The following is an 18160-nucleotide window of genomic DNA, read 5'->3' as shown; positions in this document are numbered from 1 at the left end:
TACATTCAACATTCTTGCATGTATTAGCTGGTTTCCCCTTTTTCTCCTTTTATATGTAACCCACTTACTTATTTTTATATATTTTTAAGAAATGATTGATCGCAGTATACATTAGAGATATTAAGAATTTATTATATACTTTCTGATGGGGGAAAATAAATAAATAATTTTGATTTTAAGATGTTAAGATCATCGTATCTGACTTTTCTCACTATATGACAGGCGACTTGTCTCTCTTACAAGATGCAGTACATATTATACCGTCTGCGGTTACTTTCCCGGACGGCACTGCTTCGCGTGCTACAAAAATTGGCCGCATATCTCTTACTAAAGATTACATACTTGTTAATGTGCTTTATGTACCAAACTTCAATTGCACATTGATCTCAGTATCAAGACTACTTAAGCAAACCGGTTGTATTGCTATATTTACTGACACTCTTTGTGTTTTACAGGACCGTTTTACGAGGCCCCTGATTGGAACCGGTGAAGAAAGAGATGGGGTGTACTACTTCAAGGGTGTCAAAGTTGTTCGTTCACATCAGACTTCTGCGAAAACTATTTCTCCTACAGTCCTTTGGCATCGACGTCTTGGTCACCCTTCCTACAAAGTGCTTTCTACATTACCTGTGTTTTCTGATTTAAAAGTCTATTTTAAGGATTCTCACTCATCTGATATTTGTTTTCGTGCCAAGCAAACACGTTCAGTCTTTCATGATAGTTTTAATAAAGCTTTGGAACCTTTTTCATTAATTCATTGTGACGTTTGGGGTCCGTATAGAACTCTATCATCATGTGGCGCTGCTTACTTTCTTACCATTGTTGATGACTACTCTAGAGCTGTGTGGACATACCTTATGTTGGAAAAGTCAGAGGTTAAGGACTTGATCAAGAATTTCTGTGTTATGAGTGAAAAATAGTTCGGGAAACAAGTAAAAACCATTCGAACAGATAATGGCTCTGAGTTCATGGTCTTGTCTTCATATTTTCTTCAAAATGGTATCCAACACCAAACCTCCTGCGTCGACACACCTCAACAGAACGCTCGCGTTGAACGCAAGCATAGGCACATCTTCAACATCGCACGATCACTTCTGTTTCAAGCCAAACTACCAGTTACTTTTTGGTGTGAGAGCATACTCACAACGGCTCATCTCATTAACCGGACACCGTCTGTTGTTCTACATGGAAGTACTCCGTATGAACTGTTACACGGTTCAAAACCTTCATACGACTCTTTACGCACCTTTGGATGCCTCTGCTATGCTCACAGACGACCTCGCAACAGAGACAAGTTCAGTGATCGCAGCCGAAAGTGTCTTTTTGTGGGCTATCCCTACGGAAAGAAAGTCTGGAAACTTTATGATATCGACAGTAATGAATTCTTTGCCAGCCGCGACGTTGTTTTTCTTGAAGAACAGTTTCCAGGAGTTACAGATACAACATATGTTACACCACCAATCTATCAACCAGATGCTACAATCGATGACTGGTTACTTCCTACTAAACCAGCATGCTCCGGTGATACTACTCCACCAGTGGTTTCTACCACTACACCAGTGGCTTCTGATCCTGCACCAGTGGTCCCTTCTCCATTACTACCTATTACACAAACTACAGACGTTGCTCTTCCACCAGTGGCACATGATACTACTAATGCGTCTGATTCTCCATCACCTGGATCTTCCTCTACTCAACCTAGTTCTCCGGTTGTGCAGTCTACGCCTGCTACTACTATTTCAGACACTCCTCCATCACCTGGTCTTCCTGAGTTACTAGGTCGTGGTCATCGTAGCCACAAACCGTCTGTTCTTCTCAAAGACTACGTGGTTAATGCCTCTACAGTTAGTACACCCCCCATCACTTCTCTTTCATCGACTCCTACTCAAGGTCCTCCTGTCTCGGTCTCAGGTATTACTCCCTATCCCATCGACTCTTACTTGTCTCAAGCTCGTTTCTCAGTTGCACATACAGCTTTTTTGGCTGCACTAACGTCTACTAACGATCCTAAGTCTTTCAAAAAAGCTTCTCTTGATGATATTTGGAATGACTCCATGACTGACGAGTACACAGCGCTTGACGCAAATGACACGTGGGACATTACCTCATTACCAAAAGGCAAAAAGGCGATAGCCTGCCAATGGATCTATAAAATGAAGTTTGACGCCAACGGCAAGGAAACTCGCAAAAAGTTTCGTTTGGTAGCTTGTGGGAATCGTCAAAGAGAAGGCCTTGATTATACGGATACATTCGCTCCAGTAGCCAAACCAACTACCATGCGTCTGCTCCTTGAGATTGCTGCTACTAAAAGATGGGAAATTCATCAGATGGATGTTCATAATGCGTTCTTGCATGGTGATTTAAAAGAGGAAGTTTCTATGAAGTTGCCACCTGGTTTCGAAGATCCTGATCCTACAAAGGTTTGTCGTCTCCGCAAGTCCATTTATGGGCTCAAACAATCTCCTAGATGTTGGTTTGAAAAACTCAGCACGGCGTTGATGTCTTATGGTTTCAAACAGAGCAGAGCCGACTACTCTCACTTCTCCCTTATCAAAGACAAGATCTCTCTACACATTCTTATCTATGTGGATGATTTCATCATAGCTGGTAATGACATCTCCACAATACAGAGGTTCAAGAATTATCTACACAAGTGTTTCCACATGAAAGATTTGGGAAAACTCAAGTATTTTCTAGGTATCGAAGTGGCTCGCAATGACGATGGTATCTTCATTTCCCAACGGAAATATGCTCTTGATCTTGTTACCGAGGCTGGACTCCTTGGGTATAAGCCCTCTCTGGTTCCCATTGAACTCAATCACAAGCTTCTTCTTTCGAAATCTCCTCTACTTACTGATCCGGCGCCTTATCGCCGTCTTATCGGACGTCTTATATACCTTACGTTTACGCGACCTGATCTTTGTTATACAGTTCATGTTCTTTCGCAGTGTATGCAAAAACGGCGTCAGGATCATTGGGATGCCGCTTTGCGTACAGTCCGGTATATTAAAGGTTCTCCGAGCCAGGGAATACTACTACGGTCAGACTCTGATCTTCGTGTCACTGCTTATTGCGACTCCGATTGGAATACATGTCCTATCTCTCGACGGTCTGTCAGCGCATACATTGTTCAGCTCGGACAATCTCCCATTTCTTGGAAGACAAAGAAACAGAAGACGGTGTCTATGTCCTCTGCTGAAGCTGAATATCGCGCCATGGCATTCACCTTTAAGGAACTCAAATAGATCAAACAACTACTTGCAGCTTTCGGAATTCGCCATGATCAACCTATGCGTCTCTTTTGCGACAGCAAATCTGCCATCTATATTGCCGCAAACCCTGTGTTTCATGAGCGCACCAAACATGTCGAATCTGATTGTCATTTTGTTCGTGATGCGGTCGTGGAAAAGCTCATCACAACTGAACATATCAAGACCAAGGAACAGCCAGCAGACTTACTTACAAAGGCACTACCATCAACTACATTTGCTTATCTTCTTTCCAAGTTGGAGATTCACAATCTTTCATCTCCAACTTGAGGGAGGATATAGAGATAAGGACATAACTTGTAGATAAAGATAACTATGTATTGTAGTTATCTAATCCCCTAAGGGTTAGGAGATCCTTCTTGTATATATACACTATGACATACATCAATATACACAACAAATTACATTCTATTTTACTTATCTTACACATATACGGAGCTGAGTATGGAGCTGGGTATGATTTTACTTGGTACTTGGCTTATTCTCGTTACTTACTTCATGCTCGCTTTGAAAAATCAATTTAATAACAAATCAAATTTTTATTATTATTTGTAATTCCAGATCAAGTATCATTATTTCTTATCATATTGCCTTGGTACTTTTCCTCTTATTTGTTACTCATTATTTATTCCTAAGAATACTTGTTATCCACCAGAAAGTATCTATTGTGCATTAAAAAACAGTTGTTACTCGTTAAAAAGTATTCAATTAATCAAATATTTTATAAATAAATATTTGATTTTGGCAAGTATCAACGCAAGTCAAGTAACTTACGAGTATTAAATTTTGTTTCCTCTCAGTATTTGATAGAATGGGTATTTGATTCGAACAAGCTAAATACGAATACTTAATCAAACTATTTGAAGGAACCAACCCAAGTATCAAGTACCTGAAAATTGGCAAGTACTTGCCTTGCCTTGTGCCCAAGCCATGCATATATATTAATATATAGATATGTTAAACCTATAGGCTATAGTTATATTAGAACCCTCTCATTTCAACTCAGTTTTATATAGGACACAACAATTAATTTTACAGTAAGAGGTTCTTCATTGACACATGGTGAATACTTAATAGTATTGATTAGAGTTTCTTAGAGACGAGCCATGAGCAATATATAATAAATGACAAGAAAATAATAACTTTAAAAATATTGTTTTAGAAAAAGAAACTAATAATTTGAAAAGGCATTATCTTCTCCTTTTTTTTCTCTATTACAAATAACCAGACATCCCTTGTTATCCTAACTTTTATTTAAACTAAATCATGGCATGGCAGAGTCCCTTTGAAAACTAATTTTTGAATGGTAACTCGAGGAATATGCCGTTAAGAAGATTTACCGTACAGAGCCGGGTCTGAGTAGAAATTAATGAAGCAGATGCCAGACTAGGTTAATTTATTTTAGGGGTCAATAATAATAAAAAATAGTCGTCTTTAGCTCTATTAGGTACAATCTTTGTTAAGTTATTTGAAGGTGTTAAGTTCAAATCATGCATTTTCAATATTTTAAAATACTTTTTTTAATACTTTTTTTTTTTTGATCAATATTTTAAAATACTTTAATGGGCCAAAATTTTATGTATGCTTCTGTGTCCCTCCCCCCGGCCCTGCTTCCATAGTAACTTATGTTTATGAAGTGCTTTGTTCAACAACAACAAATAAAGTTTATGAGTGCTAAAGAACCTGAAAACGTGAAAGTGAAAAAGAAACGAAATATGAAAACGAAAACAAACGAACAGTTGAAGTTTTCATTTTTCACATCAAAATGAGACAACTTGCTTGTTTCTCTTATCAAGAACGACAAAAAGAAAATGCAAATTGCCTCCAGAAAATATGTAAATGACCGAGTAATAAGTTTATGCAAAACTGCGACAAAAGTTAGTTTTGGATCAAACAGATGGCCTTTAACTACTACAGAATTTTTAAAGTTATGACATTATGTAAGCTATATATACTCGTATTACATTTGTATCAAACAGATGAATTCGGTGAAATAAAATCACATCGAGAGGTTATGTTTTCTCCTGCCAAAGTGCGGGTGTTTTTATGAAATGTGAATGTTTATATATCTATAATCAAATCTAAAAAGAAATAAAAAAACCGAATACTAATTATGTCTGGGCACTAAACCAACATTGCGATAATCCCCTGAGCTTCAGTTTCTCATAATACTTAGTAGACATGATTCTTTGCCTAATAGTCTTATAATTGATTCTAGCCAACTGATCCATTGGCTTAGTGAGCTGTGAATGACGTCTCTCATTCTGTTGTCTCCATATGTAATAGATAGACACCGACAAAGCCTAACTCGAGTGTTTTTTTTACTTGTAATAGATACTACATGATTTAGTTATGCTTTATAGATGGATTATAAATATTTCTAAACGTGTTGATGGTTCACATTGTGATTTTATTTTAAACTAATCTAAATGATATCTAAATAAATTTGATAATTTTTACTACATGAACCATTTTTATATTGTATTTGTTTATAAATTGAACCATTACATATGTTTGTGTATTCTTATACATTTATTTTTCTAAAATAAATATAATATAGCAGATAATTTTTTTTATCTTTTTAAAATTTATATTTCTCTTAGTTTACTTTATATCTCCTAGACATTGTTTGATAAATGATTTGTCATATGTCCACTTTACAATCACTTTCTTAAAAAAAACGTGATGATTTCTAAAATTAATGACATGGTTAATGGATAAATATGATTGTTTTTTTTTGTCAGCAACTAAAATACAGACTCATATAGACTCTTTAACCAAACTGGTAACTTCGCATCCATATGGACGACAAACGACGGTTGCTTTTGCGCACTTCGTACAACTAAAATATGATTGTATGTGTAAGATAAACCTAATTTTGGTTTATAGTTAAATTTAACAATTTTTTTTAGTTTTTAGACAAACGTATGTTGACTTTTTTTTTCTTTGAAATATGAATAAAGGTTGAGAAACTAAACCAATTAAACCGACATATATACATACAATTAACTAAACCAAACGTATGTGCAATGTATTATGTATCTGTAATGTTTTTTTATCTAAGTATATGTAATGTTATAACCATTAGATTATATAAGTAAATATTAATACAATTTGAGGGTTAGTGAAGGGGCACGAGTTATGTGTTGTTAGTGATTAAATTAAGTACTAATGTATTGGAATAGTAAATTAGGTATTGTTTTATGCTTGTTTTAAATGACAAAAATGCAATAAATACTAATATATAGGAGTAATTAAAGTTTCAGTGTAAGGAGGTAAAGGGTTATGTGTTGTTAGTGATTAAATTAAGTACTAATGTATTGGAATAGTAAATTGGGTATTGTTTTATGCTTGTTTTAAATGATAAAAATGCAATAAATACTAAAATATAGGAGTAATTAAAGTCTCAATGACGTAAAGAGGTAAATATTGAGAAAAATTCAGGGTTAAGTACAAAATGCACTTCCCTTTTAATAGATTAGATGGTAACTGGTTAATTGGATCTTAAGTTGAGGTTATGACCAAGCTCATTGTGGTAATAACAAATTAAAGCTTTAAGAATATTGTTTAGAATAAGGTTTATTTGTTCAATTTCAACCATGTTTCCTTCAATAACCAAAATAAATCAAACATTATATTTTACATGTAAGTGTTTACAACAATCTTTATATATAAAGTTGGCTTTTTCCCTTCTTATGACATGTGGAAGGGGGGGTTTGTTGACATGTGTCCTCATATTTTTTTTTGTATTTAAATTCTTTTTCTTTTAAATTATTGCAATTTTCTCCATCAATTTCTAATTGTGTATTATCTAATCCTTCTCACACTTATTGGTCTCTAAAATTCAAGAAATAAATAAAATAATATAAATATATTTTAAATATTTAATTTATTCACACCTAAAAATAGCAAGACTTTTCATCATTTTATTATTTTTACTAATTTTTATTATTTCATTTACAAATTATATTTATTTCAATATTAGTATCGTAAGATAATCAAATTAAGAATAAGAAACTAGACAACCAACACATAAACTAAAAAAACGGGCCAAAGGAAGAATAATAATCGAAAGGCCAAAGCCACCAAAAAGCAGGAAAATATATGCCTAAAACACCGGAATCACAACCAGTAGCTAAAAAGAAAGAAACACCTCACAGACTAAAAAAGAACATACAATACGGCATGCAACTGAAAAACCACAAAGCTCTGGATAGAAGGGACCAAAGCTCCAAGAGACTAACTTCGCACACCTATACCAAGGAAAACATGGAAAGAAAAGAAGCAACTTGAGAGAGGGAGAATGGAAGACAACCACCAAAAAATCAGAGACTAAACTTGAGACCAGAAATAACCTTCCAAGCCCACATAGCATACATGAACGAAAACATTATCCAAATCTCGACTGGCAAACATGGTGAAAGGGAGAGCCACCAGAGATGCGATGAAAGCTGCAAAGAGATGCAAGAATAGAGAGGGAAAGGGAGACGGAACGAAATCAGAAAACTATGGAGCCGTCCTCGAGCTATATATGAAAGAGAGCATAGAAGTCAGAACACCAAAAACTGGATCTTGAAAACCAAAACGAGCAGAGACTATTGACGGTAAGCCAACGACGAGGAATACAAAATCAAAGACGAATAAACTCTGACCCAACCAAGGAGATGCAGTTCCTAACATCAGCTGAAATCTAAGGAAGAAGAGGAGCAATCAATATTGACTGGAACAGCCTACAATGCCGTGGGAAGCAACCGAACAACTGAAAACTCATAAACCCGTTCTGCAACAAATACCATATAATCTCATAGGTGAAGAAGACAAGAAGAACAAGAGAAAAATGTGAGTCTTTTTCCGGTGATGGTGAGAAGCACCGCACACCAGATTTGTAACGAAATACATAGACGGTGAGGGCTCAAGTTTAAAATATGGGGAGAGGGCAAAAAACATCTTAAAAATTATAATTTTCAAAAGTATGAAAAAAATATAATACAATTTTGACGATGAAACCGTTAATCTTAGAATCAACAAATGCGTAGATGCAAAGTTATTGAAATTCAATATTAGTTTACGTTAGAGGCTCATTTGACTACTAACAAGTACTATATACACAACAACACATTATTCAAAAAAAAAAACAAACGCAAAATATATTAACTTATCACCTACTACATAACAAACTAAAAACATCAAATAATGATCTTAACAAATAAAAACGATAACATAATTACATTATCCAAAAAAAAAATTATGCTCTTAGCAATAATAAAACAATATTCCGCGCGAAGCGCGGACACCCCCCTAGTTTAAAATAAAATATTGATTCCAACCCATTTATCAAGTAAACAAACATAAATTTTCAAAATTAACTATTTTTCAAATACGAAGAGAATGAATAAGATGATGATGTAAGAATATAACTAATAAAAAAAATTTAAAATAAGCATATGAAATGTTATAAATCATGGAGTGAACTGCCATTAATCAGGCCCGGTCCAAGACCAGCCCAATACCTAGAAGATGGAGAGACGGCCGAAGCCCTAGAGAGAGGGGAGAGAGAGAGAGCCGACTTTAGAAGAGAGAGACGGCCACAAAGCTTGGAGAAAAGGAAACTCTTTCCCTTTCCTACTAGATGTAATATTTCCATTATTATGTATTAGTAGTTTTTCTAATCCTAGTGGGTTTAGGTTTTGGATACTTTCCACTTATCTTTATCTTGTAATCCTTATATAAAGGAACCTCTATTGATCATTAATAACACAGAAATATTCAGTCTCTAAACACTCTATTTACAACACGTTATCAACACGATAGACTCCAAAACCCTGAGACAAAACCTAACCTAAAATCCGTCACACATAAACCCTAAATCAGGCGCAACTTATAATCGATCGATCTCTCCAACCCTGAGGAACCAGACGACGAGCCACATATCAAATTGAAGCTCTTGACGAGAAGAATCCATCAGCGCAAACCGTTTGTCGATCCGATCTCAGACGCGTCCACACTCACAGAAACAATACGCGGCGCCGTCTTGGTCTTTTGGAACCCTAATCCGAACCAACAAGATTTTCTAGCCAAATTCAAATCCTGTGAAAGATAAGTTTATCATACCTTAGTTGTTTGATGATATATTGTTCAGATTATGGTGTTCATGTAATCTAATACTCCTTGTTTTTATTTCATGAGCTGAGAGGAGTTGGTGCAAAGATCTCAAACACAAAGCTGTTCGCGATCCATATACTGACCATGAACCGACGATCTCAAGCTTGACCAGCTCACGGTTCTTCTCATATTGCTTCCTGTTCACCACAGAGCCAGCCCACGTTCGCATCACAGCCAGCTCGCAATTAGATCAGCCGCTTGCAAAGGCAGCAGCTCGCGAACTAGATAAGAAGAAGACGCGTCCCGATCGCGTCCGACTACCTCAGAACACATCAGTGACCAGACGCAAGACCGTTCCAGACAGCTCGCGTCCCGTCCCAGCTTGCGACTCGATAAGGAGCCAGCTCGCGTCCGTGTGCAACTAGAGGTTCATCTGACTTTGGTGGTCCGGTTCAACCCTACAAAATAAAGGTAATTCGAAATCTGAAAACAAGAATCGAACTTGGTTGTTTTGTAAAGATTGAAACCCTAAAAGATAATCTCTAAAACTAAAAGCCATAGGTTAAATAGATCAATCCCCTATGAGTAAATCGAAGCTCTATAAGTTCGATCTAAACCTAAAAATGAGATTGATAAAATCAGAACCTTAAAGGTTTTTGAATCTCAAATCAAATCCCCTTGATCAAAGATCAAAGTTTTCAAAATCCCCTAAAACCCTAATTTTGGAAAATCGGTTTTGATTTGAAACTTGAGTGTTTGATTGATCGCCTAGAGCTATGATTAGGATTGTTTTAAAACTTGAATCTGAATCTTGTTTAAACTAAAACCCTAATCTTGAATTTAAAATTCCTAATGGCCTTGAAACCATTAATCTTGATTGATATTTCTAAAGGCCTTGAAACCTTAAATCTCTCATTACTTAAAGCTTGAAAGATTGATTTAAAGAATTTACATATTGAATGAGAGTTAGGTTGCTAGATTATTTAATTCTAAAACCTAATAGATATGCAACTAAGAAATAGGATTGAATGCATCTATATCCCGTTTTGTATATGGTCGTGTGGCCTAATACATTGTTCATACTTGCGGCCTTGTGCCCTTGATTGATTAAAAGCCGTGTGGCTTAGTGAATATCAAAGTGACCATATGGCCTAGTATCCGGATGGTTATAAACCGGATTACATCATGATCCGATCCTTAAGATCGTTGTATCACATAATAATCGTGAAGCCTAAGCATCACATTGCAAAGCCGTATGGCTTAAGCATCATAAATAGACTTATGAAATCATGTGCACTGATTATTTAAATTAGTTGCAAGAATTCTAAATCAAGAATTGATTGATAATAAGATTTCAGATGCCGAGATTTAATCCCATGGATTATGCCATTCTAAATCTATCTGGAGACAATTATCTAGAATGGGCAATGAACACTTCAGTTACCCTGAAATCAAGAGGACTCGGAAGGAGTATCATTCAGGATGATTATGCAACTGAAAGTGAAAAGTTAAGAGCCATTACAATAATGTGCCATCATCTCACTGAGGAACTGAGAAATCAGTATATACATATAAAGAATCCGTGTGACTTTTGGACAGAATTAAAGTCCAAATACACTATGGTATTATTACCAAAGGTCAAACATGAATGGATGAGTCTCAGATACCAAGACTTTGAGACAGTGGCCGAGTTTCACTTTGCCTTGTCCAGGGTCGTGTACCAACTGAGATTATGTGGAGAAGAGGTAACAGATAATGATTGTCTATTCAAGACATACTCCACATTCCATCCAGAAGATTTGTTGTCAAAACATATCTACATAGAAAGAGGTTCTACCACTTACAATGACCTGATCTCTTGCCTAACGGTGATTGAGAATGACAAGGTACTAAAGAAAAGCAGTGAGATGAAATATCCTGAGGAAATGGATCAAGATGAATCCTAGGCAGCCGTGTCCAATGCAATAGATGGACAGGCCAGCTTATCTATTTAACTAAGAGGGATCTCGACATTTTATTTTAAAGTCCTTGTGATTTGCTTTTAACCTACTTGATGGTTCACGATTTTATATATACAATGGAATTGGTTTTGAATTCATTGTCTTGCCTGATCTTACTTGAACATAAAAAGGATTTTAAAGAGTTGCCTAAAGGGCATAAAACCAAGTAAGAAATCATGAATGGGTATAGTAAGCATAGTAAAGAAACTATGGCTAAGGCATTGCCTTAAAAGGCATTATACACACCCAAAAGAACATGTGACCCATTGAAGTTATAATGTATGGTTTCCAAGTAGAAAAAATGGGTAAGGAAGGAAACAAGTTTCTTTAGACTTTAAGAAGAAAAACGCCTAAGACCTTGAAAGAAAGTGGTCGAGACTATACCTATGATCTCTACTGATCAAAACTATGCTACAGATCAGTATGATAAAGAGGCAAGAGATGTGGTAACCATATTGAAATAACACCATGAAATTTTACACTATATGGCATGATAGGATTAGCCATCCTAAAGTCTAAAATTGATGCAAAGATTGAAAAGGCACAGAGTTATCCCGTAAAAGATTTCACGTTGTGAAACATGTACACAAAGGGAAACTCATTAGGATTAATTGTCCCAAGCACCATGACCTTATAGTATGGTCATGAGGGGGAGAGAGGATAAACCCATGATCAATACTACAAGTTCGTGTACCACTATGGTCTAAGACCATGTTATATGGCTCGGTCATTACTCAGCCATAAAGGACCATTCCTCGGCCGTAGAGGTCATGATACAAACGGCCAAACCGAAGAGACCATGTTATGGTCGGCTGCAAATACCATCACCTATACACGGCCATCACCTATACACGGCTTGGCCACGACTTGTATACGCATAGTGCAGGCTTGGCCGCACACAAACCATTACCTATAAAAGGTTCGGCCATGTAAGCCATTATCTATAAGACTAAGATTCTAAAGTCTATAAGCTTGGAGACATTATGTTTTACATGTATAGAATGATAATATGATAATATGCATCAGACCATATAAGTGAGCATAGATATTCCCATCTCAGATTGAATACGGGTCATAAAACCAGACATACACCATCTTAAGAGATTTTGAATAAACCACCACATACATACATGTGCTGTCTAAGATGGAACCTCAGAAGAGGATTGAGAATATATAAGAATAAGATCTTCTCCACGAAATCAAAAGGACCAAGAGCCAAAACATGGGTGATTAAAATAGTGGCCAGGTACAGATTGCATGAAACAAATGAATCCGAATAGTAAAGGAGAAAGATTATAAGCTGGATAAAGAATGTTAAAAGTACGAATGGTTTTAACCATCATTGCCTTGGCAAAGATCCTCGGACTAGAGATTATGATTTAAGACGTCCAAAGAAAGATTATATAAAGCTAGCTAATTGAGAAGCTAATCGAAATGCCAGACACTGACCAGAGAAATGACTAACCAGCTTATCACCAAATGAATGTCCTAGAAGAGACATAATCAAGTTGCTATAGACTCTATACAAGATAGACCAAGTGTTCCATAAGATAAAGGAATCTCGGATAGAAAAAAAAATGCTGCATAGAATACAGATCCGAGATTATAAGAGAAACCATACCAGACATTGAGAAAAGGCTGCGCAGCTACACATCTAAGGTACCAAACCATGTAGTCTTGGGACGCCAAGCTACTAGGTAATAAAGGTCTTGGATAATAAGATCTCAAATCTATAGATCATGTCTGGAACATAATGGAACCACATGAAAGTGTCGACACACACACACATTTGTATAAAGATACATAAAGTTATAGCACTTGAACATAAAGAGATGAACGAGGATCATGAACCCACGAAAGAGTGCTCGTACAATCATAAAAGATCATAGAGATTAGAAAAGCTAAAACGTGGAGGTTCAAAGTATCTAAAAGAGAGATGGGCGTATTGGCCATATACAAATACAGAAACGTCATCTGATAAACCAGTGAAATAGATGGATCTTGTGAGATAAAGAAACCGTGAGAGAAGGCACATGATCACGAGGTCTAAGAGTGTTCATGTCTTCCTACTTAACAACATTAGATTATAGCTTGTTACACAAGGTACTCACAGAGATCAAAGGAACATATTATAAGGAGATAAAACTCCTATGTGGTGGATGCTGCTACAGATTTTCGAAATTGAAAATGGTCTGGTCATAAGAATGAAATTAGATACAAATGATGTAGTAAGCAGCATATGGATCACTGGATAAGATGAAAGAACAGCTTCGTTCCTAAGCTGATTCATGGACTGAAACGTAAAGCAGCTGCATATAGTATGTAAAAGAAATTGATCACGCATGATCATTGATCTTGGAGTTGTATAAGAGACAATCCAATACAGTCCATATATTTGAAATTCCTTGTGATTATACTAAACCTAAAAGAGGTTAGTAGGCATAGAATAAATCTATATGGGTGTCCGACCAAAAGCGTCCGGCCCCGGCCCTTCAAACTATAGATGTCCGACTCTGTCCGTCTAAGGGCGTCCGGCTCTTCAGCAAAGAACGTCTGGCTCTTCTACTAGACACGTCCGGCTTTTAAGACTAAAAGACGTCTGGCCCTTCTTCTTGATCACGGGCTAGTAGAGACAAAAGATCAACCGGATACAAATGTATTGTAGTCCATAAGCTTGTGAGAGCCGAGATCTATGACCTAATAATATATATTTCAGTGTGTGATATAATCCACAGCAACAGAGGTCATGAGACATCATCAAGAGATGGATAAAGGACTACAATGTCCGAGATAGATATGGTACTGCCTAAGGCAAAGAAATCGATGTCCACATCCATGAGAATGTTCGGCCGCAGAGTCATAATAAGAGATTATAAACTCACAGCAATGATCATTGATCTTGAACACTCATGAGACAAGTAGTGGACATGTATAGACAGGGTCTATGACCCAGACATGGATCGGCCAGATCGAGACATAGGTTCATGATAACCATGTCTAGTACACTATCCATAAGTACTTGGTTTATCCGACCATAGTAAAGAGTTAAGAGTAGACGATCACGTCTAGACTATGGACACATGCAAACACGATTTGCAAAGACCCAATAGTGATCCCCGAGAACAATATGGTTCACATTGTTTAGCACACATGCTTTACCGGGACACTCAATGTCAAGGGACATGAGAAACGACCTAAGAGGTCAAAGTGGTCTAGATACGGCTTAGTAATGAACTTGGCTGATTACTCTCTTCCTACATATACAGGAAAGATCACGCATCAGATGCGTAGAATGTAGAACCTACAGTGAGGTTCACATCAGGGGGAGTAGTGCGTGTTGTACTTTTTTTCCTTCATCATGGTTTTGTTCCACTGGGTTTTCCTGATAAGGTTTTAATGAGGCAACATGAAGCGTACTACAGATCCTGTATGGTTATGGCATCCAAGGGGAGTGTTATAAATCATGGAGTGGATTGCCATTAACCAGGCCCCGTCCAAGACCGGCCCAATACCTAGAAGATGGAGAGACGGCCGAAGCCCTAGAGAGAGGGAGAGAGAGAGAGAGAGACGACTTTAGGAGAGAGAGAGACGGCCACAAAGCTTGGAGAAAAGGAAACCTTTTCATTTTCCTAGTAGATGTAATCTTTCCATTATTATGTATTAGTAGTTTTCCTAATCCTAGTGGATTTAGGTTTTGGATACTTTCCATTTATCTTTATCTTGTAATCCTTATATAAAAGAACTTCTATTGATCATTAATAACACATAAATATTCAGTCTCTAAACACTCTATTTACAACATGAAAACTTTTTTTGAAAATGTATGTTCAGTCTCCATATTATTGAAGATGTTTTTATTTTATTACTTTAAAGACGTTCGTGTACTAAATATTGTAAAAATATTGATATTGATTAATGACAAAATACATTACATATCAAAAACATAAAACAAAATATAATAATGATGAACAAGACAAATAAACCATAATTTATAGAATTACACAATATATAACATAAACTATAACAACAACAAATACAATATTTTTTTACATAAACCAAATTTTCATCGAAAAAATAAAGTTGACAAAAAATCAAATTTTGATCGGTATAAAAGTGAAAAATATCTGACACGGATCAAACTCTAGTTTTATCTTCTACTTTTACTTTTTTAATTCATTTTTTATTTAAAGTCACTCGACATTATTCCTCAAGATCTTGAAAGAGTTTACTTTGGGCTGTTGTAGACGTACGACTTAGCAAAATAGACCAAAGAAACGAATGAAATGGAGCTGAGACAAGCAAGTAGCCAATAGAAGTAATCAAGATGTGCCTGGTTCAGGTTATTATCGAACCAACTCGCTTGACCTGGCTGGCTCGTTGCTTTCTCAATGACTGATACCATGAAGCTACTCAAGTAGTTGCCTATGCCGATTACGCTAAGGTACATAGATAATCCCAAGCTCCTTAGCTCGACCGGGATTTGTCCGTAGAAGAACTCTTGTAAGCCAACCATAGTGAAAACATCAGAGACTCCATAGAGAACGTACTGTGGAATTAGCCAGCAAACACTCATTGGAACCGTGGCATTAGGGGAATCAACAAGCCCGTGATCGCGAGCGGTCTTGAGTCTTTTCATCTCGACCAAAGCAGCTATTACCATTGAAAGAATAGAGAGGAAAATGCCTGTGGTGATCCTTTGAAGGGTTGTGATTCCTGCTGGTTTATGAGTGATTGATCTTGCGATTGGGACGAGTACACGGTCGTAGATTGGGATGAAAACAAGGATTGATACGCTTATGAAACCTTGGAGTGTCGCTGCAGGGACTGAGAATGTTGATGAGATTGATCTGTCCATTGTGGCTCCTTGCTTTGTAAAGAAAGTAGGGGATTGCGCATAAACAATGCCAAATACTAAACAACACATCCAAACTGGAACAAGACTTAACACAGATTTTGCTTCTTCAACTTCAGCTGAATCACATGAAATCGCCGCCCTGTCGAGGAATCTGCAGTTGCCAAAAGTTGTGTGTTTAAAGGTATTTTCTTTTAACTTGTAAAGCAAGCAACTCCGATAGGGTTTAAACTTTAAATTCCATAAAAATTTGAGCACTCTGTCTAGAGAATTTGTAAAAATATAAATGTGAACGCTTAACGCTAAAACTTTGTTTTTTGGGTTATACATTTACAATTTACAAAAACTATATTAAATAATTAAGTTCCATTAAAAACTGAACACTTTTTTAATTTTTCTGAAAATTGTTCATTTGAGTTATACATTTACAGTTTACAAAAATATTAAAAAATCTAAATCGTTATTTTCGTTTTGGAAAGAAGCAAAACCACAATATAACGTACTGACTACCCACCAAAACACGAAAATAAAACATACCTGTATTGCTTCGAACTTTCGTGAGGAAAGAGGAGGGTTTCTGACGAAGTCTCTCGTCGATTTTTCGCAGCAGCAACAAAAACACGGCCAATTCTTACAAAAGGGTTATTATGCTTTCGTCCTTGTCTTACTTCTCCTCCAGTGCTGAAGCGATAAGTGTTGGTCCCAAGTAAAAAGAAGAACAGAGAAATCATCATGGAAACACATGGAATCCCAAACCCTAAAGCCCAACTCAGATTCTCTTGGACATAATTAGAGACCAACCTAGTGGCCAATATGCCAAATGATATAGCAAAATACAACCAGTTAAAGAATGAGCTCTTGGCTTTGGACTCTATAGGATCTTGTTCATCAAACTGATCTGCTCCGAAAGCTCTAAGACATGCCTTGAAGCCTCCTTCGCCTAGTGCTATTAGATAGAGAGCACAAAAGAATATTGTCACTTTAAACTGAGAAACGCACGAGACGAGTGTTTCTTGATCTTTGCATGCAGACGGAATCGTTGCTGAAAACGTAAGCAGCCCAAGTCCCTAAATTCAAGATTATAAAAAAAAATACTGTTAAAAATTATACAAAGTATTACGAACGTTAATTTAAAACCAACTGACAATAAATGAATTGAATATTCATCTATAGTTCCAGCTTGAGATCCTAGATCTGTATTAAGGTAACAAAATAAGAAGAATTTTAGTAACGTACCAAGATATAGAGCGAGGACGTGAAGTGGATGGTACGGAAACGACCAAGAAATGAGTCCGCTATAGAGCCCCAGATCAGTGGCAAGAAAGCTGCCGTCCCGAGCCATAGGTTGACGTTTGAGGCTGCAGCCGCCGTTGACTCCCCTAACTGCGCCGTGAAGTAGGTTATCAGATTCGAGGCTACTCCAAAGTAGGCGAACTTCTCCGACACTTCCGCTCCTGTCGGAATATTCTCTTATTTTTTAGAATTTGGCAGGAACATTGAGGACGTTGGAGAAAAAAAGGTAAGTACTTACCAATGATGAAGCCAGAGGATCTCCAGCCACCGGAAGAGAACCTGAGGGATGGCTTGCCTCGGAAGTCAACGGAGCCCCCGACAACACCATACGAAAGTGTAGTTCCGGTCTCACTATCAGCGTTAGAGTTCGACATTGTCTCTTGTTTATTGTTTCAGAGTTATCTGAAAATTTGAAATATTTATAGTTGGTGCACATCATCGCAGTGACCTAAATCTTGTATTACACGGTGTGTACACCCCTTTGTTTACACGTGATCCACGGCAAGAATGCCTTGTGGAGAGATCACATTCACATGTTACAATCAATATTGTGGCCTCCTTACACGCTGTTGGTCCATGCACACCAGTAATCAAATTAATTTTACAAAAAAAGTGAGAGTCAATGATCGATTAAATCTGCTGCA

The 18160-nt window shown here is 36.8% G+C and overlaps 1 protein-coding gene across 1 annotated transcript; it reads right to left on the bottom strand.

Moving 5' to 3' along the window:
- Positions 1-15343: 15343 nt before the first annotated feature.
- Positions 15344-18091, bottom strand: LOC106433479 (protein NRT1/ PTR FAMILY 5.12). Its single transcript, XM_013874302.3, has 4 exons — positions 17755-18091; positions 17460-17677; positions 16761-17290; positions 15344-16377 (listed from the first exon to the last, which is right to left on the bottom strand). The coding sequence occupies exons 1-4, from the start codon at positions 17888-17890 to the stop codon at positions 15597-15599; spliced, it is 1665 nt and encodes a 554-aa protein (XP_013729756.1). The 5' UTR covers positions 17891-18091; the 3' UTR covers positions 15344-15596.
- Between the last annotated feature and the right edge of the window lie 69 nt (positions 18092-18160).

The sequence above is a fragment of the Brassica napus genome, chromosome C2 (assembly GCF_020379485.1).
Source record: "Brassica napus cultivar Da-Ae chromosome C2, Da-Ae, whole genome shotgun sequence".
Lineage (NCBI taxonomy): Eukaryota > Viridiplantae > Streptophyta > Magnoliopsida > Brassicales > Brassicaceae > Brassica > Brassica napus.
The sequence above is the reverse complement of the archived record's forward strand: the minus strand, read 5'-3'. Positions and strand labels throughout refer to the sequence as shown.